The sequence below is a fragment of the Ovis canadensis genome, chromosome 3 (genome assembly GCF_042477335.2).
Source record: "Ovis canadensis isolate MfBH-ARS-UI-01 breed Bighorn chromosome 3, ARS-UI_OviCan_v2, whole genome shotgun sequence".
In the NCBI taxonomy this organism is placed as follows: Eukaryota; Metazoa; Chordata; class Mammalia; order Artiodactyla; family Bovidae; genus Ovis; species Ovis canadensis.
This window is the reverse complement of record NC_091247.1, coordinates 34372760-34397312: the sequence shown is the minus strand read 5'-3', so window position 1 is coordinate 34397312 and position 24553 is coordinate 34372760. Positions and strand designations below refer to the sequence as shown.

Sequence of the window (24553 nt, the reverse complement as noted above, 5' to 3'; positions counted from 1 at the left end):
CAGAGCAGTCAGGCTGGTCTGGCACTCTCTGGCCTGGGGCCCTCCCCTAGAAACAGAGCCCTTTTGACTCTTTTTCCTATGCACGAGGTCTCTTCTAACACCCAGCACAGAACTAGGAAGAACACTCAAGCCAGGAGTCTGAAGCCCTATGTCTTTGTTTTGGCTCTGGCTCTAAAAGCTGTGTGATCTTGGACAAGTCACTTAATCTCTGAGTCTCTTCCCTCTTCTGTGAAGTCCTGGGCTGTTTCACAGGGTTGAGATCAAGACTAAGTTAAATTTGGTTGTAAAAGTAATGTAAACAATTTAAATAACTGCTAAAGGATGATGATGGACTCAAATTTTTTCTGAAATCATTTTCCCTCCCGCCATATCTTGAGTCAATGATCTTAGAAATTTACTACCTCATAGAGCCATGTGGTCTTTCCTGGAGAAAACCAAGAAGCATCCCTTATTTACCCACAAACAACTGAAGTTTTAGTCATATAGCTGGAATATACACATTCAGACAGCACACTTTGGCATATTTATACCCAAAATATCACGCTCTCGAACATATGTGGTGGGAGAGAGAGATTGTAATTTGTCATACCCAATTCCCAGGTTCTAGAATTGTACAGATTTTGAGCTGGAAGGGACCTCAGAGACTTAACCAATGCCTTGATTTTTTAATGAGAAGTGTGGCCCAGAGAAGATTAACCTGTACAGGCTCAATCTGTGAGCTCTAGACCTGTCTTCTGACTCCAAGTTCAGTTCATATACCATGTCAGCTCCTTATACACACCAGCTCCCTCCCCACTTTAAAATCTAGGTGTAGGAATGGACCAAAGTTCTGGTTGGTACTCACTTGCTTTCATGATGATGTTAAAGCAGGTAATATCCTGCTTTCACTCCCCCCAGTTGAAGGCATATGTACTACGTGTGGCTGAAAACACCTTCGGCCCAGTTTGTTTGCTGGTCCTCCCCAGGGCCGTCGCCCATCCTCCCAACATCTCATGGTGGGAGGTGGAGGGCTTCCAACTGGAGAAGCTGCTTTATACTCGTCCTCTCTGCCCTGCAGCCTCAGGCTCTGCAGACATAAGGGCAGGCTAACAGGGCACATGGACAAAGGAGCCTGGTGGGCTACAGTCCGTGGGGTCGCAAAGGGTTGGATGACTGAGAGACTAACACTTTCACACTAACAGGGCACACCTGCCTTACCTGTAAAATGGAGATAACAGCCTGCCTTTTAGGGTTGTTAGGAAGATTAAACATTTAATTTGAACAATGCTTGGCGTGTGGTAAGTGCTGTGTCATCGCTGTCATCATCATCACTGCGGTACTTTCTATCCTGTCTCCTCCCAATTTTGTAAAGGGAGAAATTGCTTTTCATTCTGTCTCTGGGAATAAGGGGTAAATCAAGATCCTCCCTCTAGAAGATTTGGAAATTGCCATTGGGATCCTTCCATTCCTTTTCTATGTCCTTTCTCAGGCTCTCAGAACTCTATTTTCTCATTCCTCTACCCATTGCCCTCTGGCTATCCAAAATATCCCCCACAGTGCCACAGTGTTCCCCAAGCAGTCAAAACTCCAAAATTACCCCTCTCATTTCCTCTCCTTTAAATGTTTCTAATAAAAATGATCACCTCCCTAAAATGATCTCATCCCTAAGGGTTAGGTGGGAAGCAATTTGATTAAAACCCTGTAATTCAGCTTACAGTGAGAGCAACTGTTAGAACCTCATCCCCTTAATTCTTATTAACACAAAAGGAATAACTGGCAGAGTTTCAGGCAGTGTGACTGAATGAAGTGAAAAATGTCAGGCTATGTTTTGGGAGGTGACTTTGGGCCTTAAATCACTTCTTTCTGTTCAACTCTACCAATTTCATGTCTTTTCAGCTCTGGGGCTCTGCGTTGTTCTGAGTCTCCTCCTCCATCTCCGCTAAGTTTCCTGTCCCCTTTGCTGGCTCCTCTCCCTTCCTTCATCTCCTGATTGTGGGTATTGTGTATGGTTCAGTCCTTAAGCTCCTGCTTCTACTTGAGAGATGCAGTCTGTGGGTGTGGCTTCAGCTGGTACTGCTCTGTTTTGGCTCACCTTAGAGCCATCCACACACCAGTCTTCCATTGCCTCAAAACCACATTCTGCAGTCTGAGCTCATGACCTTGTCCCCACACAGGTTGTTCCTCTTGCTTTGTCCATTTGCAGTAATGTTACGACTCTTTCCAAGACAATGCTGCTCAAAACCCAAACATCAGTGGGCTGTGGACCATTATTTTCCCCCAAATTCAGGCCAAAAATTCCTACTCATTTCTTTTTTTTGTTTGTTTTAACATTTTTATTTATGTATTTTTAGCTGTGCTAGGTCTTCATTGCTGTGTGGGCTTTCCTCTAGTTACAGTAAGCAGGGCTACTCTCTAGTTGCAGTGTGAGGGCTTCTCGTTGCGGAGGCGTCCCTTGTTGTAGAGCCCCGGCTCTAGGGCCTTTGAGCTTCAGTAGCTGTGGTATATGGGCTCCCAGGCTCTAGAGCACAGGCTCAGTAGCTGTGGCCTACGGGCTTAGTTGCTCCGCGGCATGTTGAATCTTCCCAAAGTACGGATCAAACCCATGTCTCCTGCAATTGGCAGGTGGATTCTTTACCACTGAGCCATCCAGGAAGCCCTGTTCTTAACCATTTCTTTTTTCAAAATTGCACTCTATTTTTTTTCTTCTTCTCAGCTTCCACAACCTTGTAGCACCTCAGTCAGAGGGTTTCCATGTCACACTAACTGCTGTTCTAGCCTCCTAAGTGTTCTTGCTACCGCCAGTCTCATGGTGTATATTGCTACCAGATCTTTGTAAAGCGGTGCCTCCGTCATTACTACTCCTTTGCTCATAGCCTACAGGGTGCAAAACAAGCCTTTAAATATGACAATGGGAATTTCCCTGGTGATCCGGTAACTGGGACCCTGAGCTCCCAATGCAGGGGCCTGGTCAGGGAACTAGATCCTACCTGCCACAACTAAAAGATCCTGCATGCCCCAGTGAAGATCAAAGATTCTTTGTACTGCAACTAAGACCTAGTGCAGCCAAATAAATAAATACAGAAGTCTATAAATTATGGCAATGAACTCTACGATTTGCTACCAAGTTGCCCATCCAAATGCATTGCGTGCTATTCCCCTAAACCTTCTGTAACCATCAGTCTTTTTTCCCTCCCTGTTCTTTCTATCCTCTATACCATTGCCCTCACACCAGTTCCCTTCATGAACTGTCCTCTTAGTCAGTTCACTTACTCAACAAATACATATTTAGCATTGCTCTATGCCTAGTACCTTAAATACAATGATAATCAGTTCTCATAGATTATGGCTTATTATGGAAGATAGATATTCATTAATATCTTCAACAAATATTTATTAGGTGCTATCAGGTGCCAGATACTCTTCTAGGTACTGGGGATATAGCAGCATACAAAACAGACAAAAATTTCTGACATCATGTAGCTTAAATTCTGGTGAGAGGAGATAGACAATAAACAAGGAAAATATTCAGTATGTTGGGTGGTAATCATCACTATAGAGAAACATAAAGCATGGGACGGAGATGGAAGATTTTTGAGGAAAGAATACAATTTTAAAAAAGAAAAACAGAGAAGGCCTGTAAAAGTGATATTTAAGTTAGGACCTGAAGCAGGTCCTCAGGTGAGTCGTGAAGACATCTGGCAGCGTGTACCTGGCGTGTTGTAGGACCCATCTGCACAAAGGCCAGGGTGGCTGGGGATTGAGGTGGGAATAGTATGAAATGAGATCAGAGGGGCTGGACTGCATAGGGCTTTGTGGGCCAGTGGAAGCCCTTTGCTCCTCCCGACCGCCACCCCTGACCTCGTACGCGGGGTAACTCCTCTTGGCCGCCGCCCTTCGGGCGTGGGGTCCTCCCGGCTTCTGCCCCTGACCTCGGACGTGGGGTAGCTCCTCTCGGCCGCGCTTAGTGCGCCGGTCACAGCCACCTGCGCTTAGTGCGAGGCCCGAGGCCAGGGGCGGCGGCGGGGAGGAGTGACCGCAGGTCCAAGGAGCGGTGGCTGCGCGGCCGCAGGAGGGCCTAGAGGAGCCATCCCACGTTGAAGGTCAAGAAGGGCGGTGGTGAGGAGATACCCCTCATCCAAGGTAAGGAGCAGAGGCTGCACCTTGCTGGAGCAGCCGTGAAGAGATACCCCACGCCCAAGGTAAGAGAAACCCAAGTAAGATGGTAGGTGTTGCAAGAGGGCATCAGAGGGCAGACACACTGAAACCATACTCAGAGAAAACTAGTCAATCTAATCACACCAGGACCACAGCCTTGTCTAACTCAATGAAACCAAGCCATGCCCGTGGGGCAACCCAAGACGGGCGGGTCATGGTGGAGAGGTCTGACAGAATGTGGTCCACTGGAGAAGGGAATGGCAAACCACTTCAGTATTCTTGCCTTGAGAACCCCATGAACAGTAATGAAAAGGCAAAATGATAGGATACCGAAAGAGGAACTCCCCAGGTCAGTAGGTGCCCAATATGCTACTGGAGATCAGTGGAGGGATAACTCTAGAAAGAATGAAGGGATGGAGCCAAAGCAAAAACAATACCCAGCTGTGGATGTGACTGGTGATAGAAGCAAGCTCCGATGCTGTAAGAGCAATATTGCATAGGAACCTGGAATGTCAGGTCCATGAATTAAGGCAAATTGAAAGTGATCAAACAAGAGATGGCAAGAGTGAATGTCCACATTCTAGGAATCAGTGAACTAAAATGTACTGGAATGGGTGAATTTAACTCAGATGACCATTATATCTACTACTGCGGGCAGGAATCCCTCAGAAGAAATGGAGTAGCCATCATGGTCAACAAAAGAGTCTGAAATGCAGTGCTTGGATGCAGTCTCAAAAATGACAGAATGATCTCTGTTTGCCTCCAAAGGCAAACCATTGAATATCACTGTAATCCAAGTCTATGCCCCAACCAGTAACGCTGAAGAAACTGAAGTTGAACAGTTCTATGAAGACCTGCAAGACCTTTTAGAACTAACACCCAAAAAAGATGTCCTTTTCATTATAGAGGACTGGAATGATAAAGTAGGAAGTCAAGAAACACCTGGAGTAACAGGCAAATTTGGCTTTGGAATGCAGAATGAAGCAGGGCAAAGACTAATAGAGTTTTGCCAAGAAAATGCACTGGTCATAGCAAACACCCTCTTCCAACAACACAAGAGAAGACTCTACACGTGGACATCACCAGATGGCCAACACCGAAACCAGATTGATTATATTCTATGCAGCCAAAGATGGAGAAGCTCTATACAGTCAACAAAAACAAGACTGGGAGCTGACTGTGGCTCAGATCATAAACTCCTTATTACCAAATTCAGACTTAAATTGAAGAAAGTAGGGAAAACTGCTAGACCATTCAGGTATGACCTAAATAAAATCCCTTATGATTATACAGTGGAAGTGAGAAATAGATTTAAGGGCCTAGATCTATTGGTAGAGTGCCTGATGAACTATGGAATGAGGTTTGTGACATTGTAGAGGAGACAGGAATGAAGACCATCCCCATGGAAAAGAAATGCAAAAAAGCAAAATGGCTGTCTGGGGAGGCCTTACAAACATCTGTGAAAAGAAGAGAAGCAAAAAGCAAAGGAGAAAAGGAAAGATATAAGCATCTGAATGCAGAGTTCCAAAGAATAGCAAGAAGAGATAAGAAAGCCTTCCTCAGCAATCAATGCAAAGAAATAGAGGAAAAGAACAGAATGGGAAAGGCTAGAGATCTCTTCAAGAAAATTAGAGATACCAAGGGAACATTTCATGCAAAGATGGGCTCGATAAAAGAAATGGTATGGACCTAACAGAAGCAGAAGATATTAAGAAGAGGTGGCAAGAATACACAGAAGAACTGTACAAAAAAGATCTTCACGACCTGGATAATCACGATGGTGTGATCACTCATCTAGAGCCAGACATCCTGGAATGTGAAGTCAAGTGGGCCTTAGAAAGCATCACTGTGAACAAAGCTAGTGGAGGTGCTGGAATTCCAGTTGAGCTGTTTCAAATCCTGAAAGATGATGCTGTAAAAGTGCTGCACTCAATATGCCAGCAAATTTGGAAAACTCAGCAGTGGCCACAGGACTGGAAAAGGTCAGTTTTCATTCCAATTCCAAAGAAAGGCAATGCCAAAGAATGCTCAAACTATCGCACAATTGCACTCATCTCACACGCTAGTAAAGTAATGCTCAAAATTCTCCAAGCCAGGCTTCAGCAATACGTGAACCGTGAACTTCCAGATGTTCAAGCTGGTTTTAGAAAAGGCAGAGGAACCAGAGATCAAATTGCCAACATCCGCTGGATCATGGAAAAAGCAAGAGAGTTCCAGAAAAACATTTATTTCTGCTTTATTGACTATGACAAAGCCTTTGACTGTGTGGATCACAATAAACTGTGTAAGATTATGAGAGAGTTGGGAATACCAGACCACCTAAACTGCCTCTTGAGAAATCTGTATGCAGGTCAGAAAGCAACAGTTAAAACTGGACATGGAACAACAAACTGGTTCCAAATAGGAAAAGGAGTACGTCAAGGCTGTATATTGTCACCCTGCTTATTTAACTTATATGCAGGGTACATCATGAGAAACGCTGGACTGGAAGAAACACAAGCTGGAATCAAGATTGCCAGGAGAAATATCAATAACCTCAGATATGCAGATGACACCACCCTTATGGCAGAAAGTGAAGAGGAACTAAAAAGCCTCTTGATGAAAGTGAAAGAGGAGAGTGAAAAAGTTGGCTTAAAGCTCAACATTCAGAAAATGAAGATCATGGCAACTGGTCCCATCACTTCATGGGAAATAGACAGGGAAACAGTGGAAACAGTGTTAGACTTTATTTTGGGGGGCTCCAAAATCACTGCAGATGGTGACTGCAGCCATGAAATTAAAAGATGCTTACTCCTTGGAAGAAAAGTTATGACCAACCTAGATAGCATATTCAAAAGCAGAGACATTACTTTGCCGGCTAAGGTCCATCTAGTCAAGGCTATGGTTTTTCCAGTGGTCATATGTGGATGTGAGAGTTGGACTGTGAAGAAGGCTGAGGGCCGAAGAATTGATGCTTTTGAACTGTGGTGTTGGAGAAGACTCTTGAGAGTCCCCTGGACTGCAAGGAGATCCAACCAGTCCATTCTGAAGGAGATCAGTCCTGGGATTTCTTTGGAAGGAATGATGCTAAAGCTGAAACTCCAGTACTTTGGCCACCTCATGTGAAGAGTTGACTCATTGGAAAAGACTTTGATGTTGGGAGGGATTGGGGGCAGGAGGAGAAGAGGATGACAGAGGATGAGATGGCTAGATGGCATCACTGACTCGATGGACGTGAATCTGAGTGAACTCCGGGAGTTGGTGATGGACAGGGAGGCCTGGCGTGCTGCGATTCATGGGGTCGCAAAGAGTTGGACTCGACTGAGCGACTGAACTGAACTGGAAGCCCTTCAGCTGATACTGAATGAGATGGAGAGTGAGGAAATAGGTCTAGTTGCCTAGCCTGGATTGAGGCTAGATGACACGGCAACAAAAGCAGAAAAAGGAAGACAACTAGGAGGCTACTGCAATAATCAAGAAGTCAGACGATGGTGGTTTGGACAAGAATGGGAGCAGGATTTGCTGACAGGTTGGATGTGGAGTAAAAATAGAGAAGTCAAAGATGATTCTAAGTTTTCTGGTCTGTGCAAGTAGAAGGATGGAGTTCCCATGTTCTGCCCCGGGAGGACTGCTAGAAGGGAACATTTGGGATGGGTTGATGATCAGGAGCTTGGTTTTAGATGAATCTTGAGATGCTTTTAGACATTAAAGAGGAGAAGTCAAATTGACCTGGGTATATGAGATCAGAGTTCAAGTGAGAGAGAGAGATCTGGGAATCATCAGGTAAGATGCCACTTATTTTTTTACATTTTTTTTCCCTCCCCAACCCCTACGTTTTTTCTTAATAGAAAGTTTCAAACACATATAAAAACAGAATAGTCCAATGATCCTCCAAGTACCCATCCCCCAGCTTCAACAATTGTTTCTTGCTGTTTCCAGGTAGTCTTTAGAACCTGTAGACTGGATGATATATCCATGGGACTGAGTGTAGAAAGGTAAGAGAAGGGGGTGACCAAGTCCTGGACTATTCCAGCATTAAAAGGTTGGGAAGATGAGGAGGAACCAGCAAAGAAGAATGAAAATAAGCAGTCAATGAAATAAGAGGAAAACTAGATTATGGCATCCTGGAAGCCAAGTGAAGAAATAAATAATCCCTGAATAACAATTTAAGTATGGTATGATAAGTGCTAAGGAAGAAAAAGAAGTGTGCAATGAGAATGTATAACCCACACTAGCCTGGTTTGGGGGAATCAGGGAAGGCTTCTTTGAGGAGGTAACATTTAAGCTGCAGCCTTCTTTCATCCTCTATATCTCCACCTAAATCCTGCTTCCTCCATCCTGCTTCCACTCTGACAATCAGCTCTTCCTTTCTGGGATGGCTTTACAGAGGATTGTGTATCAAACCCTGGGGACACAGTGGTGAGAAAGACAACATCTGTATTCAGGGAGCTCCTGCTCTAGTGAAGAGACAGACAAACAAATGATTTTGTTATCATGTGGTGTTTCCAGCACCTAAGCACGGTGGGACCTTGAGATCACCAGGGAAGAGCAGGTAACCCACCTGGGACAGGGGATGGGGGGATCAGGAAAGGCTTTCTGGGGGTAACACTTCTGTATGTACCCTTCAGCCTGACTTAGGCCTTTCACACATTAACCCTTGCCCACAGGCTTGGACTCCAAATCTTGCCCAAGATCTCTGGCTCAGCCTACATGCTGACCTCAGCACTGGGCCTTGCTCTCCTTTTCTCCCAATGTGAACTGGTCCAGCCTGAGGCCCCCTGAAGCCCCCTTTTGAGCTGCTCTGTCACTGTATGCTCTGGAAGCTGGCACTGACCTGTTCTTTTGAGACCCTCCAGGGCTCCCTGCCTCATCTCCTTTGGGACTAAGAATAGCCTAAGGACACACCTTAGGGAAAATTAGCATCTGAGGAAGAAGTAAGGGCATCCAGAGTGGGTAAATCAGTAACCCAAAACTGCAGAAGAGAAATCAAGTCAAAGCCAGGAGGCGAGAAAACACGTCCATCTTTTTCACCAGGAATCCCCAGGTGGGAGAGCAAGGTGCATGGCAGGAAATTAATGTTCAGTGAAGGTTGAATGAAGTGTTCCATACAGGGCACCAGCCCTAAGCTGTCCTAACTCCTGCACAATCTTCCCATCTCCTGTCCAGGTGCAGAATGTCTTCCTCAGACCTCGCATTCAAGAGGACACTTTGCAAAGATTTTCACAGGGCCACTTGATGGTTTCTTGAGAAACAGGTGCAAGCTGTCTGTTTCAATGCCAAGCTTTTCTTGCATAAATTTCCAAGCAAAAGAAACTGTTGGTATTCTCCCAACCCGTTGCACTCGGCTTCCCCAGGCAGCATGTTCTAAGGCCAGGGAGCTGAGGGGAAGGGCAGCCCAGTGATCCATCTGCTCCGACGCCCCTTTCCCTTCCAGCCTTCTCGCTCCCTGCCGGGTGGCGGGTGAGCACGTGCCAGCGTCTGCGCCCCCTCCCGGGCACCCGGGGCTGCTGTCCTTGAGCCATGCAGGGGCTGCCCAGGAAAGGAAATCCCAGAGGAAGCCATTGTTGCTATCACATTCCCCTGTTGTCGTCATTGGCTGAGGCGTGCCTAGCGGCCCCTGTCCCGCACAGACTCCGGTGGTGTCTGCCCGGGTGTCGCCGCTCCGGGCGAGGCTACCGCATCCGAGCCCTGGGGGGAGAGGTGGCCCCCGCGTCTCTGCTCAAAGGCTCTCAGAGCTAGTTGGCCAAGTCCCAGGCCCGGTGCGGAGCTTCAAAAACAAACAAACAAACAAACAAAACACAAAAAACCCGACGGCGCCAGGCGAGACTTGCCAGGGGACCTGAGCGAGGACATGAGCTGCACCCTGATTATGACACGACGAACAAGGTGACCTTGGCAGGTGGCTTCCCCTCGCGCCGATTCAGTTTGCTTCCCCATAACCCACACAGGAAACTGAGGCCCCATGCTTCTCGGAGAGACTGAGGGAAGAAAGCCACGCCACCCTCGCTCCCTTGCAGCGTGTGGACTGTGGGCTGGGTCTCGCGCGGAGAGCTGGGGAGAGGCGAGCGCGTGGAGGAGAGGCTGGCGCGGGCCCCGCGCAGGGCGTGGGTGGAGGCGCGGCGCCCAGGGCGCGCGCAGACCCTTTAGTGCTTCCGTTCCTCACCGCTCCCCAGCGCGGTACCATCCCTCAGCGCTCGCCGCCCGCAAACCTTGGCACGAGCTGCGCTCTCCCCCGCCAGAACAGCCAGCCCGCCGCCCAGTTTGCCTAATCCGTTCAAGCCTCACCTCCTCCGCGAAGCTCTCTCGGCTTAACCCCATCACTTCCAACCACTCAGTCTGGCATGTACTCCAGTTTTTGTTGTTGTTGTTGTTGTTTTAGGAAGCGCACACGCAGTCTCATTGTCCGGAAGAACACTGTTGGGATTAGATGTCTATCACCAGAACCCTAAATTCATCCTGACAAGTGTTCACAAGTCCGGTGTATTCCGAAGGGTGCGTCTGATGGGTTTCTTGCCTGGGCTAACTAACCACTCCCACCCTCCACCTTCCGCATCCATGCTCACTCTACCCCCCACCCCCACCCCCCAACCCCGGCTCCGACGAACCCTCCTCTTCACAGAATGTGACAGCTTGGAGTGCACAATCCATCACCATCCCCTTTTCATTCCACACTGGCGGCAGGTGTGAGGAGCAGGGAACACTGTGCATTTGAAGTTTTAACTCCCAGCTCAGCCACCGACTTCGCTGTAAGCCACTCCTTCCCCTGTGCTTTAGTTTAAATGAGGCAAAATGAGGTAATGCCTGGGAAGGTGCTATAGCTTTGAAAGTAAGGAATCCACCTGCTGGCAAGCTGAGCGCTGCCTCCATGAACTTGGGGCTTGTGACCACTGAGAGGTGGCGCGCTCTTCCCTCCGGCTACCCCAGCCTCTGGGCGACAGGACTGCGGCCAGTCTCTGTCCAGTCGCCAGTGGGGCGCCCTGACCTGGGAGGCAGAGAGGGTGGGGTTCCAGTCCCGGTCCTTTATTCATTGGTCGCATGACTTTGGACAACTCTTCCTCTGGGACTCAGTATATTCATCTGAAAAAAATAGGGATAATAACTGATTGAAGGAGAGTTGGAAACTTTTTGTCACCCCATGTCTCTGTATAAAAATAATCATGAGCTGTACAGTGTTTGGCAGCAGACTTTGCTCGCGAATTCCGACCTCACATGCTTCACAGAGGGGTTTCTGGCCAGAGTCCCTGGAGTTCTCCCTGATTTGTCATACTGCTCACCCCACGTCCTTTTTCTGGTTCTCTCCTCCACACCTGTTTCTGCCTCCGTGTGTGGGGAGCTGGGGCTATGAGGTGACGGGTAGTGGAGAGGGGTTGAGATGCCCTGGGGTGGCCCTGCACAAGTAGATGTTCCTTGGGCGAAGATTGGTTGGGAGGTCCCCAAACCTGAAAGTGAAAGTCCCTCAGTCGTATCTGACTCTTTGTGACCCCATGGACTGTAGCCTACCTGACTGCTCTGTCCATGGGATTCTCCAGGCAAGAATACTGGAGTGGGTAGCTGTTTCCTCCTCCAGGGGAATCTTCCTAACCAAGGGCTCGAACCCAGGTCTCCCGCATTACAGGCAGATTCTTTAGTATCTGAGCCATCAGGGAAGCCCCCCAAGCTTGAGGAGCTCCGCTTAGGGCTGGTGGGCGGAGCCATGGGCGGGACTAGTCAGCCTGGGGGCGGGGCTATGGAGATTAGCATTCTCTAGAACAGGTTAGGGGCTCAGAGAGCTCCCACCGCCCCACCTGGCTCTGGCACCGGGAAATAGAGCCATGTCTATGGGGACAGGGCCCCGGAGGCGGGTTTTAGGCGTGGTGGGGAGAGGCTGGGGAGCCTGGAGGCGGGGCTTGGGGAGCTCGCCCCACGCGGGGCGGGGCTCCGGCAGCCGCGGGAGCCGCAGTTCGGACTCCCAGCGCCTCAGCCGCCGCAGTTGCCTTCACTCTGGTGGCCCCGCGTCCCTGCGGGGAGTCTGGGGGTCGGCCCGCCGCTCGGACTTGGCGCGGGGCCCGCCACGCCTCTCCCTCCCTCGGTGGGGCCTAGACGGTCGGGGGCCGCGGAGAAATGGAGCCGGTTTCCACTACGGGGGGCTCGGAGACCACTCGCCTGGTGGGCCCCCGAGACCGCGGCGGCGCTGGTGGCGGCCTGCGTTTGAAGAGGTAGGACGGATCTGGGTCGGCCCTCGGCCGAGGAGGGGCGCTACCCTTTTGCTTTCCGTCAATTTCGTTGTCTCTCTCGGCCGGCTGGCCTTCCCAGAGCACCGCGACCCCCTTGGCTTCGTGGCGGCCGGGCTCTGCCTCTCTGGCCGCGCAGACGCCCCCAGCTCGCACAGCCAGCCCCGGCCCCTGCAGGTGGACACCCCGCTCTGGCTCCTCTCGGCCACCCTCCTCCCGGTCCCGAGAAACTGCTCCCAGGCCCGTCTCCCCAAGCCCCTCGACCTTCCCCGAGAGCGACTGCCCCTCCGTCGGGCCAGAGTCCGCTCCAGGAACCCCGATGTACCCATTGCTCCGGGAGCCCTGCCGTGGGAGCCCCTCGGAGTCCCTTCTGCAGGCCCCCGGCCCTACCCTCCGAGCGCCGGGGTTCGGGGAGCCGCCTCCAGCTGCGGACACCCGGGCCGAGGATGGGCCCGGGCTCCGCAGCGGGTCTTGTCGGCTCCTGGGGGGCGGGCGGCCGCGGGGAAGCGAGGGGGCGGTAAGGAAGGAGCAGGTGCGGTCTGGGCGGCGGGGGTATTCCCGGCTCCGCACAGACGGGGCCGGGGGCGGCGAGGTGTGAAATGAGGCGCGCCGAGCAGTCGGGACAGCGGGCCGGGGGCGGTCGGAGAACCGCCTCCGCGTCCCGCCGGCTCCGTCCGCCTTGTCCCTCCGAGCGGCCGCGCCGGGCCTTCCCTGGTCACCTCCGCCGGCCTTTTTGGCTGTTGGCCCACCGTCCGTTTATCTCGGGAATTTGAGACTCTCAGGCTTTTTTTCTTTCCTCATCTCTCCTTTTCCCTCCCAACCCCTGTCCCTTTGTCTCTGCTGCGGTGCCTCTGTGTATTTCTCGCTCCTTCTCTGGGTGGAGGCCGTAAACCTGGATGGGTGGGCGAGTGGATGAACAGAAGGGAGGGAAGACCCCCCCTGAATCCCTCCCACCCAGGACCGCAGTTGTGGGGGCTCCAGCCTTGGCCCTAGCATGTCTTCGCATCCCTTTTGACTCTGCTTCAAGACAGTCTCTCCTCTCTACCTGTCCCCTCTACCCAACTCAATATTATTTGTTGTTTGTCCGGGGTTTCAGAGGGCCAGGGAGAGAGAATTGTCTTTCCTTCTCTCTAAACAGCAGGTAGCCCCACTACACCCACACACCAACAATGAGGCTTCTTTAGTGCCCAGTTAATGCCAAACAAAAGGAAGCAGCCTGTTGATGGCTGACTACCTTGATGCCTGGCTGCACTGTGTCTTCCCCAGGCCAGGACCACTGCCCCAACACCGCTTACCCTCTGTTTGTTCTTCAGACCTGCATCTCTGACTCCCAGTTTCGCCTCATTCTCATATGACCATTACTCACCAAATCCTGCAGTATTTTCTGAAAGAGGTTCTTCCCTACCTGCCTTCCCCTCCTCTAAAATTCTGCGCAGGGAGCCTCCAGCCTTGTCTGCTCTGGATCACTCCATCTCCTCTCCTCTCTTCCTCCTCTCCTCCTCCCAGACTAGTGCATCAGCAAGGTCATTCATCTCATGGCTCAGAAAAGATCAAATCAATCAGCGCATCTCCCTTTATGTTCCTTTGAGCCCATCACTTTCCTTCTCGGTTCTTCCCTTGGTTCCTCACACTTACACTCCAAGCTGCATATCTTGTCATTGTCATTCCACATGTCTGGAGCCCCTTTGTTTACCTCTGTGAGGTTCTCCTTATTCCCATTAGAGTTGGTCACTCCTTCCCCTGTGATCTGAAGTCCTTTGTTCATAACCCTTCCGGCCCCAGCTTCTCCTTGCATAGTAAGTCATTTGTGACACATGTGTCCCACCAGCCTGAGCTTCAGTACATGTACACTGCCTGGTATATCTTGTTGAAGAATGAGGACAGATTTCAAAGCCACCCTCATCTCCTGTCTCCCCTGGAAACACACCTGTATCATACCCATCTAGATTCTAAGTCTTAGAAGGGGATTCCAAGAAATTAATCTACCTGCCAGTTTTCCCTAGAAGCACTAAATGTGCCCTCTCCTCCCTCCCACCTAAATTCACCCATTGGCAGAGCTTTCCTCAACCAGAAGACCCCCAGGCACCCCTCCCCACTTTACTACTGGGATTGCCTTTCTATCATCTGGAGCCTTCATCTTCTCTCAAGGTTTTTCTTGTCACACCTCCATAGAATTCCCAGGACTGTATTTTTCTACTTAGGTCCTTTATGCTGTGGAAGGTTCTATCTCCCCCCACCACACCCACTCCTCCGACTTTAGGTTGGGTGGTATCAGGGACGAGAATTAGGCCAGAGTGGAGCTCAGAGTGGTCTGAGCTCAGCCTCTCGAATCCCCAGGTGATGCTAGAGGTGAGGGCCCCCCAGACCCATTCACTGGTCCAGGGAGGCTTATAGTCCTGTGTAGTTAAGGTGGCCTCTGCTGGGTGCTTATGGTCCCACTGGTCCCGCTAACACATGGCAGACTCCCAACCCAGCGCTCTTGCTGCTGCCACCCCAGCCACAGCAGTCTGCACTGTCTTCTCCCCATGACAACCCAGCTCTGGAATCTGGCCAGTAATTCTCCGTGCCAAGAGCTTCAGAGTTTTTGGGTCCCCACATTCTACTCCTCTCTTAAAAGGGCCACATTCAGCTGCATGTCTAGAGAGGGAAGTGGAAGGACCGGGAATGGAGGCACCTGGAGGTAGGTCCAGGAAGGAGGCCAGGTCTGAGCCCCACTCGGCATTTTCACACCACTTCCCCATCATACTGCCTTCGCTGGCACGTGCACCTCCTCTTTATCCAAAGCCTCTCTATCTGCCCAGGCCCTTCTCAGGGGCCTCCTTCAGGCCTTCCCTGGTGTCCTCATTAGAGTCAGTGTATCCCTCTATCTGAGCCCTGATAGCACTTTGTTTTCGCTGCTCTAAGGCAATAGTTTAGTTCAGTCGCTCAGTCATGTCTGACTCTTTGTGACCCCATAAATCGCAGCACGCCAGGCCTCCCTGTCCATCACCAACTCCTGGAGTTCACTCAGATTCATGTCCATCGAGTCAGTGATGCCATCCAGCCATCTCATCCTCTGTTGTCCCCTTCTCCTTCTGCTCCCAGTCCCTCCCAGCATCAAAGTCTTTTCCAGTGAGTCAACTCTTCGCATGAGGTGGCCAAAGTACTGGAGTTTCCACTTTAGCATCATTCCTTCCAAAGAAATCCCAGGGCTGATCTCCTTCAGAATGGACTGGTTGGATCTCCTTGCAGTCCAAGGGACTCTCAAGAGTCTTCTCCAACACCATAGTTCAAAAGCATCAATTCTTCGGCGCTCAGCCTTCTTCACAGTCCAACTCTCACATCCATACATGACCACTGGAAAAACCATAGCCTTGACTAGATGGACCTTAGTCAAACAGCTACCTTCTAAAACATCTCACCGTACTTAGGTAGACATTTGTCTTGTTCACCAAAGCCTCCCAGAGATTAGAAAGGATACCCAGTTCATTTGTATTCCTTGTGATGCCTATCATAATGATTTGATTTGGTTGGAGTCGAATCTCAGCTAGACCACTAACCAGCTGTGTTGCCCCATAAGTCCCCTCCCTCTCTGAGCCTTATACGTCTAATTCCTTAGTAAGCGGTAGAGTAGCTCATCTCTCAGGTGCTTTCCTCTGTGCTATGAGACTCTGCAGCTCTCTATATGAAAGGAAAAGGGAGGCTGCGATCTGAGTTGTCCGTTCAGCCCCCATTTCTCCTGTGGCCCTCTGTGTACAAGGCTCCTGGTTTTGACCAGGACTCAGAAAAGGAGAGGGAGATGGGACATCTGCTGAAGCTAATCTAGGGGACCCAGGACCTGGGATTGAGGAAGGAGCAGGCGAGCCCTTGAGCCAGGCCCCAGATTGAACTGTGTTGCCTGCCTCAGTCTCTTCACAGAGGCCCCTGAGCCCCTCCCTGAGGAGCCCAAACCCATGGAGATATCCTTCCACCACTGCCACCGGGAGCCCCTGCCTCAGCCGGGTCTCACCCCGGAGAGGATGCAGGCGCAGAGGCAGCTGTGCACCGCCTGTGCTGTGTGCTGCATCTTCATGGCCGGGGAGGTGGTTGGTAAGTAAGAGAGCAGCTCCTCCAACTCCATCCTCAGGATGCCTAAGTTCCTGGGTAGACAGGCAGACAAGATGGGGTTGGCTGGGATGGGGGAGCTGGGTGTCCAGGATTCAGGAAGCAGGAGAGGGTGAGGGACAGGCAGTACCAGGGGGACTCAGGACTGGCTTATCAGTACAAACTGGTCCTTTAAAAGCCCTATTTCTTATTAAAACATGTTATTGTTGGGACTTCCCTGGTGGTCCAATGGCTAAGACTCCACGCTCCCAGTGCAGGGGGCTTGGGTTCAATCCCTGTCAGGGAACCAGAGCCCACATGTTGCAGCTAAAGATCCCGCATGCCACAACAAAGATGGAAGATCCTGCGTGCTGCCAGTAAGACCTGGTGCAGCTGAACGTCTTAAAAGAATCTGTTACTGTAGAAAAACTAGAAAACGCGAATGAGTGAAAAGATGTGTGATCCCATCACCAGAGAAAAACCACCATTCACATTTTGGTATATGTCCCTCCCGATCTCTTTTCCATGCCTCCACACGCACAGCATGATATTTGCTTAATGGAACCAGATGATACGTCACTTCACCCTTGCAGGTGGGTACTTGGCGCACAGCCTGGCCATTATGACTGACGCGGCCCACCTGTTGGCAGACGTGGGCAGCATGATGGGCAGCCTCTTCTCCCTCTGGCTCTCTACTCGTCCAGCCACCCGCACCATGACCTTTGGCTGGCACCGCTCAGGTAAGGTGCCTGCATGGCCTGAGAACCCTTCGACCTGGCCAGAAGGTACCTCTCAGGGACCTGGGCCACTCTCTGACAGCTTGTCTCCCCCCACAGAAACTCTGGGGGCTCTGGCCTCTGTGGTCTCCCTCTGGATGGTCACTGGCATCCTCCTGTACCTGGCCTTCATCCGCCTGCTGCACAGTGACTACCACATCGAGGGGGGTGCCATGCTGCTGACCGCCAGCATTGCGGTCTGTGCCAATCTGCTGTACGTTCTAGTATGGAGCAGGCACCATGTTGGAGGAGGGGTGAGGGGTCCTCCTGCAGGCTGGGAGAGCAGGCTATCTGCCCAGCAGACCATCTGCCCAGCAGACCCACAGCACATGCACACAATTCTCGCCTTGCTGTCCTGGGGATGTCTGAGAAGGGGCTGGGGTGGAGACCTAAAATTCAGGGTCAGGGTCAACAGACCTTGGTTAAAGGCCTGCTGGGTGCTGGCCCCTCTGCTGGGGACCATCATCAATGTTGTCCCATTTAAAGCATTCAGTTAATGAGAGATGGTCGAGTGGTTAGGATTCCAGCTCTCATGGATGAGAGCCTGGGATTTGATACCCGTTCGGGGTGTTGAGATTCTGCAAACTGCGCAGTGTGGCCAAAACAAATAACGAGAAGTGACAAGGGGCCTTGCCTGCCCAGGGCATGTAGCAATTTCGGTAGTAGGGCCAGGATCTGAATCTACATCTCTAGTACCAAGTATTCCTCCCCCCAGGCGGCTCTGTTTGTCTCTCTTGGACAGTATTGCTTTCTTCTGAGGACTGGGAAAATAGGGAGAAAACAGGTAGAGAAAGGGCTCCTGGGAGGTGAGAGGAGGGGACGTGGAAGTGGGTGAAGGAGGCTGGGAGCAGGCCACCTGGGCTGAGCTGCTCTGCTTCCCCTTCAGAATGGCTTTTGTGCTGCACCAGGCTGGGCCCCCCCACAGCCACGGGTCTAGGGGGCCAGAGTATGCACCGCTGGAGGAGGGGTCCGGGGAGCCCTTGCCCCTGGGGAACACCAGCGTCCGGGCGGCCTTTGTGCACGTGCTGGGAGACCTCCTGCAGAGCCTTGGGGTGCTGATTGCCTCCATCCTCATCTACTTCAAGGTACCATGTGTGTAAGCCTGCCCAGTCTTCCCCTCGCCTCTCTATATCCCAGCCCTGCCTTCCCTGGGTCCCCATCCCAACCCTACTCCACCTCCCTGCTCCATAGGATCCCTGGCCCAGGGTTATGGTCCCTTTCCCCTCTCAGGTCCTGTTTGTCCAGGGTGCCCCTAGATCTTCCCCTGAAAGTTTCCCAATTCCCAGGCTCTTAAGGGCTTTCTTTCTGTGCAGCCTCAGTACAAAGCAGCTGACCCCATCAGCACCTTCCTCTTCTCCATCTGTGCCCTTGGATCCACAGCTCCCACCCTGCGAGATGTTCTCCGTGTCCTCATGGAAGGTGAGTCTGATGATGCTGCTTTCCTACATCCCCTGCACCGGGCCCTCCCTGACCCCACTCCAGGACTAGGCACCCCTCTTTCCTCTGAAGAGTGTGTGGGGAGAAGGCTTATTGCTGGAAGGAGGATTCAGGGATGAGGTGAACTGTGGGGATCAGGGTGAGTGGTACAGGAGAGGGGAGGTGGGGTCCTGACCTCTGGGCAGGAGCAGCTTTGGCAGTAAGACGTGGTGGGTGCTACTTGCAGGGACCCCCCGAAGTGTGGGCTTTGAACCCGTGCGGGACACCTTGTTGTCAGTGCCAGGAGTCCGGGCAACCCATGAGCTGCACCTGTGGTCCCTGACGTTCACGCACTACGTTGCCTCTGCACACCTGGCCATCGGTGAGTCCACGCTAGCCCCAGCCAGTTGCTTCCCAGAAACGTTTCTCCTTTCCCCTCCCACCCTCCAAACACAGGAAGCTGGTCTGAATTATTGGGACTGTTCCCATCTCTCTGGCTTTCTCGACCTCTAGCTCTGTTTTTGTATCTCTCTCTCTTTCTCATGCATGTTGGAGCCCTAGACAGGGTGTTCCGGGGGAGATTTCACCCTCTTTAAAGTAGTACAGGGCATCAGTAATCCTTTAAAAGATCACTGGTACCCACAGGTCTAAGTGATGGGGCACAGCGAGGTAAATTGTGGCTTCTCATTCCACGTAACTTTTAAAAATGATGATTATGAAGACTGTATGGCAACTAGGAAAAATGTTTATGGTATAATGCTAAGAGAGAAAGCTGAATATAAAATTATAGCCACATTATGATTCAACTATTTAAAATATATAGGGTGACTCACAAGCTGACAAAGGATTTTTGAGTTTCTTCCAGATGCAAGAAGCAATCAGAGACTTGCAATTTGGATGCCAAAAATATTATACTCTGTAGGATACTTGATGGTAACTCTAGAGGGACAATGGGAACAGAATATTTGACATCTGGATCGTTGTGGAAAATCGGGTGGTGTGGCTGCTGAAATACACAGCTGTACACTGACATCCAAAGAGAAGAAGCGAATAGCAAAATAACAACAGTTTAGCTTGTTAGGCTAGTCAGTTAGGGATGAGTCTCCCCAACCTTTTCTTTGAACAGTTGTACACGGTTCGTACAACAGAGAGAGAAAATAAAGCTCCCATTCAATCCTGGCTTTCATGCCATGCAAAACCCCTGGGTTCCCCTTCACCCATCCTTATCTGGACCCTGGCCTGGCTCCCCACTCCCCAGGGAGCTCGCTGCTTCTTATCACTCCCCCGCAGACTCCACGGCCGACCCCGAAGCTGTCCTAGCTGAAGCTACATCCCGGCTGCACTCCCGGTTTGGATTCTCCAGCTGCACCCTGCAGGTCGAGCAATACCAACCTGAGATGGCCCAGTGCCTGCGCTGCCAGGAGCCCCCCCAAGCCTGAGCCCCGGCCCCAGCCTCACCCCACTGCCAGGCCCAGGCTCTGCCCTGGACTCTCCTGCCTCCCTGCTCACAGAGAAGGGACGGAACTGGGCCCGCACCCTTCCCCTCTCCCCCGCTTCCACCTGCCCCTTCCAGCCCCAGTGGGCAAGACCAAAGTGTGTGTGTCGGGGAGTGGGCCAGAGTCAGGCTGAGCAGGGAAATCAGTGTGGTGGTTGGGGGGTGGGTAGAAGTCCTGTGGTCCCCGCTCCCCATGGTCTGGGGAATCCCCAGTGTCCTTTCTGTGCAGTTCATTTGTCTGCGTGGCAGCCTGGCTGGCTGCGGGTATCTGCCTGTCTGTGTGCTGTCCGTGTGCCTATGCCTGGGGGAGGTCAGCAGGGGCCCCCTCCCCATGTGGCCCTTGCTCTGTCTATGCAGGAGCCCCAAAGCCTGCACTTTGTCCGTGTGTTCTAGCCCTGTGGTTCTGTGTCTGTGTGTGTTTCTTGGTGCTGTGGCCTGTGTGTCTCTGTGCCTTGCGTGGCTGTGCTGTGATCTTTATGAGTCTGCACCATCCGTGTGTCCGTCTGGGATTCTGTCTGTCCATCCTTCCGTTGGTGCTGTGCCCTCGGCTGTCCCAGAGAGAGGGAGACTCTGCCGAAGCTCCACCAATAAACTTGTGTCAACTGCACCTCTCAGCCCTGTGCCAGCTCCTCAGGAGGGGGACGTAGAATCGGTCATCTGGGAACTGAGGGAATCCCTCGGCCAGAGTGACCTTGCACGGCCCCCCTGCCCCCTTCCCAGCCCCTCCACCTTCAAAGATCTGTTGCAATGTCATGTAGGCCGAAACCCGCCAGTCTCTTTACTACCTTCCCCTTCTTGGCAGCATGGAATCTGGGTCCTTGACATAGGGGGACACCCACACATTCTGGGCTTGGTTGTAGGAGAAAGCCAGATGGCGAGGGGCCAGGAGATCCCAGAGAGTCATTCTGACAGGGGTGGCTGGTGGGCCGGAAGCTGTGGCCGTGTGGGGGAGTGATTGGACCACAGTGCTGACCTGGCTGTGTGCTCAAGCTGTGGGAAGTGCTGGGGAGCAGCCCCCAGTCCTGGCTGCCCCAACTCTGACTCCTAGCAACCAACTCAAGTCCATGTTTAAGCTGGGGGCCCCAAGGACCTCATTCATCATTACCCTCCCTTTGTCCTAAGAATCAATTATTTTGACAGATTTGACCTTAAAAGCCAGTCTCATTAAGGGATTGTTCATTTTCTCTTAAAAAAAAAATCAAACTTTGTACTTTGATTTTGGATCTAGTGCAAGAATCTACTATCGTTCCCATCCTAGGCTGATATAAATTCCAACCTGCAGCAGAGACCTGGAGCAATTTCATTAGCCCATGCATATTTCTCCAAGGCTTCTCCCCCACAATGGAAATATCTTTTAAGTTATCTTGATTTTTCACAATCAGGAAAGCAATGCATGTTTGCTTTAAAAACCTCTCAAAAGAGGGACTTCCCTGACGGTCCAGTGGTTAGGACTCTGCACCGGTTCCATCCCTGGCTGGGGAACTAAGGCCCCACAATCCATGTAACCCAGTCCAAAATCAAAACCTATCACAGGAAAATGTATAAAGTGAATGCTTCCCCTAAAATCTTACTCCCAGAGAGAATGGAGTTTGGAGTCTGCTTACATTTTCTCATCTTCTACAAGAACATAAAAGGATCACTTTACAGTGAGAACATGTAACCTGCTTCTGTGATGCAGCTGTCCATCTGGGTGCATCTTTCCAAGTCAGAGATTTCCACAGAGATTTCATCACTCATTTTAAGGTGTGGCCTTTGGACCCATTGAAGATAGGCCTCCTCACTCTGCTCTCCAGCTGGGGGCCTGGGACCAGGCTGGGTGAATTGTTTGCTGCTGGTCGGCTGGCCTGAGCCGAGCATGGGAGGATGAGCTGGCAGTCCATCACACTCGGCACCAAGGCTGCCCCAGCTGCAGTCTATGCTTTGCTAGTTCCTGATACTTTCTCATTTTACGACTCATTGATTATAGGCCCCAAGTGACAGGATGGGGGTGGGGGAGAGGGAGGAAATGAAGAGCGGAGAAAACGAGGACTAGATTTTCACACTAGGAACAGCCTTAAACGGCAGCCCTGCCCTATATGTACCAGGCTGTGTCCGCTTGCAGGGGAGGGGACAGACCTCACACAGCAAGCAGTCCATCTCAGCCCCCAACCCATCCACTCCTGCAAAATGGAGGAAGAGAAAACGGAGGCTCAGAGAGGGAAAGGGACTTCTGCAAGGTCACCCAGCAAGTGACCGGGGCAGGTGCAGAGCTTGGGCTCTCACTCGCTCCCATCCAGGCCCTTGGAAGCTCTCACCTAGTTGAGTTTCTCAGCAAAACTCTTGCCCACTCCCTCCCAGCAACCTGCTGCCACTGGCTCGCCCATCCTGGCACTCTGTGCTCAGACCCCTTAGTTCTGCCCTGGCCTTCTGCTCATACTCTGGTCACTGGTAACCCCGCTGCATTCCAGCTTTCCTAATTACTAAAAGAGGGGTGATGTGACGTTGTGTGTGTGAGTGTGCCTGGTATTAAGAGGGCGTGGAGGAAAAGGTTACCTTTTGTGTGGAATCCTGAGAATCAGGGGAGGGATTTCAGGGCAAAGGGTGACCTGGCACCCTGACAGCGGGGACAGGAGCCCCACATCTATTGAGCTTATACTTGGCGCCAGGCACTGCGAGGCAGAAAATGTGATCTGTGCTTTATAGATGAAGAAACTGAGGCTAACCCTGCCCATGCAGCTAGTCACTGTCAGAGTTGAGTCAAATTCAGTGCTGGCTGCACTAAGTCCCCAGCCCTTTTCCACACCGCCCTGCCTTTCCACCCCCCTCCTCCAGGCGTTGCTCTGTCAGGGACAGGGAAGGACAGAAGAATCAGGAGTGTTTGCCCATTCGCAGGGCACTCCCGAGGGAGTCCAGGAAATCCTTATCTGCAGGAGCTGCCTGTCCTCCCTATTATCTCCCCAACCCACCTCTCCACTCGCTTACCCAGCAGGCCTGTTCCTCTCGGTGTCCTTCCTTGATGATAAAAATGACTGGTGGAGGAAGAAGTGAGGAGAAAGGGCCGGGGAGGGGCGGGGACCAAGGGGAGGCTTGAGGAAGAGCAAAGCAGAGGAGGGCCCATCCGTCAGCCCAGCCCTGGCAGCTCTTTACATGGCTGGTTAATAATACCAGGGGAGGAGAGGGGAGAGGGCCCCTCTTGAGGCCCAGAGGGACTAGGAACAGGGAGAACCAGAGGAATAGGAGGTGGACTGGAGGGTCAGAGTGCAATTGTAGGAGAGTTCGAGAGAGGCCAAGGAACTAGAAGGAAAACCCAGAGTGGGAGGCAGTAGGACGAGGGGGATGTGGGGGGTGGGGTGGGATCAGGGCAGCTGGGCTGGCCCTGCCCTCCTCACAGAGCCACTCACCTGGGGGCAGCCGGACCAGCTGGCTGCAGGCGGGACCAAGCCTTCCTGTATGAGGGGCAAGGGCTGAGGACTCAGGGAGCAGGGGGGCAGCCTGTCTGTGGCCAAGAGCAAGCTCAGAGTGATAAAGCGGTATCCTCCTCCCTCCAGGGACTCTGCTGCCCCTTCCAGCACTTCCCTAAGATGTGGTCCCATCCTGGCTGCCTTGAGCCACGCTATCTGAAACAAAAGGGGGAGCAGCGTCCCCCTGTGGCCTGTGGTAGCAGCCCAGGCAGCTGGAAGATTCTGGAGGGACTGGCAGGATGTCAAGATATGCTGGGAAGACCCCTGCCCCTCTTCCTGGCAGATTCCCCCACCTCTGTGGGGAACTGCTTAGGGAGTTCCTTTTATGGTTTTTTAGGGGATTTGTTTTTTTTTTTTTTTGGCCGCACCATGCAGCTTGCTGGAGCTTAGTTCCCCAACCAGGAATGGAATCTGGTCCCAGTAGTGAAAACGCCAAGTCCTAACCACTAGGCCAAACAGGGAATTCCCTAGAGAATTTCTTTTATACTTGCAAGACTTTTCCTCCCCAACTGTGAGAGCTCCCTGGGCCTCCCTGTCCCAGCTCTGAACCCCCAGACCATCCCCATGAGCACCTGATCAACACCTTCCAAAGGATGCTGGGCAGTTCCCAAGTGCCCGTGGAGCAGAGCCGGGGGCTACACTTGCAGCCCTGATCTCAAAGGCTCCCTCAAAGTGGGTCCTGTTGGCAGGACAGATGAGAGAGAGTTGGGTGGGAAGCATGGGGAGGACGAGGGGCCAAGGGTTGCCAGAGCCTGAGTCCCACGCCTGCAGCTGCACTCCCCACCCTCCCTCTGCTCCAGCCCTCCTCCCTCTGCCCTCTGGCTTTAGCATCCGCAGCCCCTTGTGTGGGTGGTGCTCACTCAGAGGACAAATCTCTTGTCTGGGCTGAACTTCTGCACCTGGCACCAACCTAGAGGCCATGGTGGCCACCCTGGGCCACCCTCACACCTCATCCGTGGGCTATTCCTGGCCTCTCCTCGTGAGCTAGAACTCCCAGTCCCTCTGTTAGCAAGCTTCTACTTGCTCACTGCACAACAGGCC

The 24553-nt window shown here is 52.0% G+C and overlaps 1 protein-coding gene across 1 annotated transcript; it reads left to right on the top strand.

Moving 5' to 3' along the window:
- The first annotated feature begins 12035 nt into the window (after nucleotides 1-12035).
- SLC30A3 (solute carrier family 30 member 3) lies at nucleotides 12036-20679 on the top strand. The gene is made up of 8 exons (XM_069586310.1): nucleotides 12036-12308; nucleotides 16210-16391; nucleotides 16979-17125; nucleotides 17222-17375; nucleotides 18048-18246; nucleotides 18475-18580; nucleotides 18825-18959; nucleotides 19868-20679. The coding sequence occupies exons 1-8, from the start codon at nucleotides 12214-12216 to the stop codon at nucleotides 20014-20016; spliced, it is 1167 nt and encodes a 388-aa protein (XP_069442411.1). The 5' UTR covers nucleotides 12036-12213; the 3' UTR covers nucleotides 20017-20679.
- The last annotated feature ends 3874 nt before the right edge of the window (nucleotides 20680-24553 follow it).

Bases quoted from the DNA above. Each gene is read 5' to 3' on its own strand.
- SLC30A3 (XM_069586310.1), top strand. From the start codon at position 12,214: ATGGAGCCGGTTTCCACTACGGGGGGCTCGGAGACCACTCGCCTGGTG. The intron at 17,376-18,047 runs GTACGTTCTAGT...CTTCCCCTTCAG, and splicing joins GCGGTCTGTGCCAATCTGCT to AATGGCTTTTGTGCTGCACC. The intron at 18,581-18,824 runs GTGAGTCTGATG...TGCTACTTGCAG, and splicing joins TCTCCGTGTCCTCATGGAAG to GGACCCCCCGAAGTGTGGGC.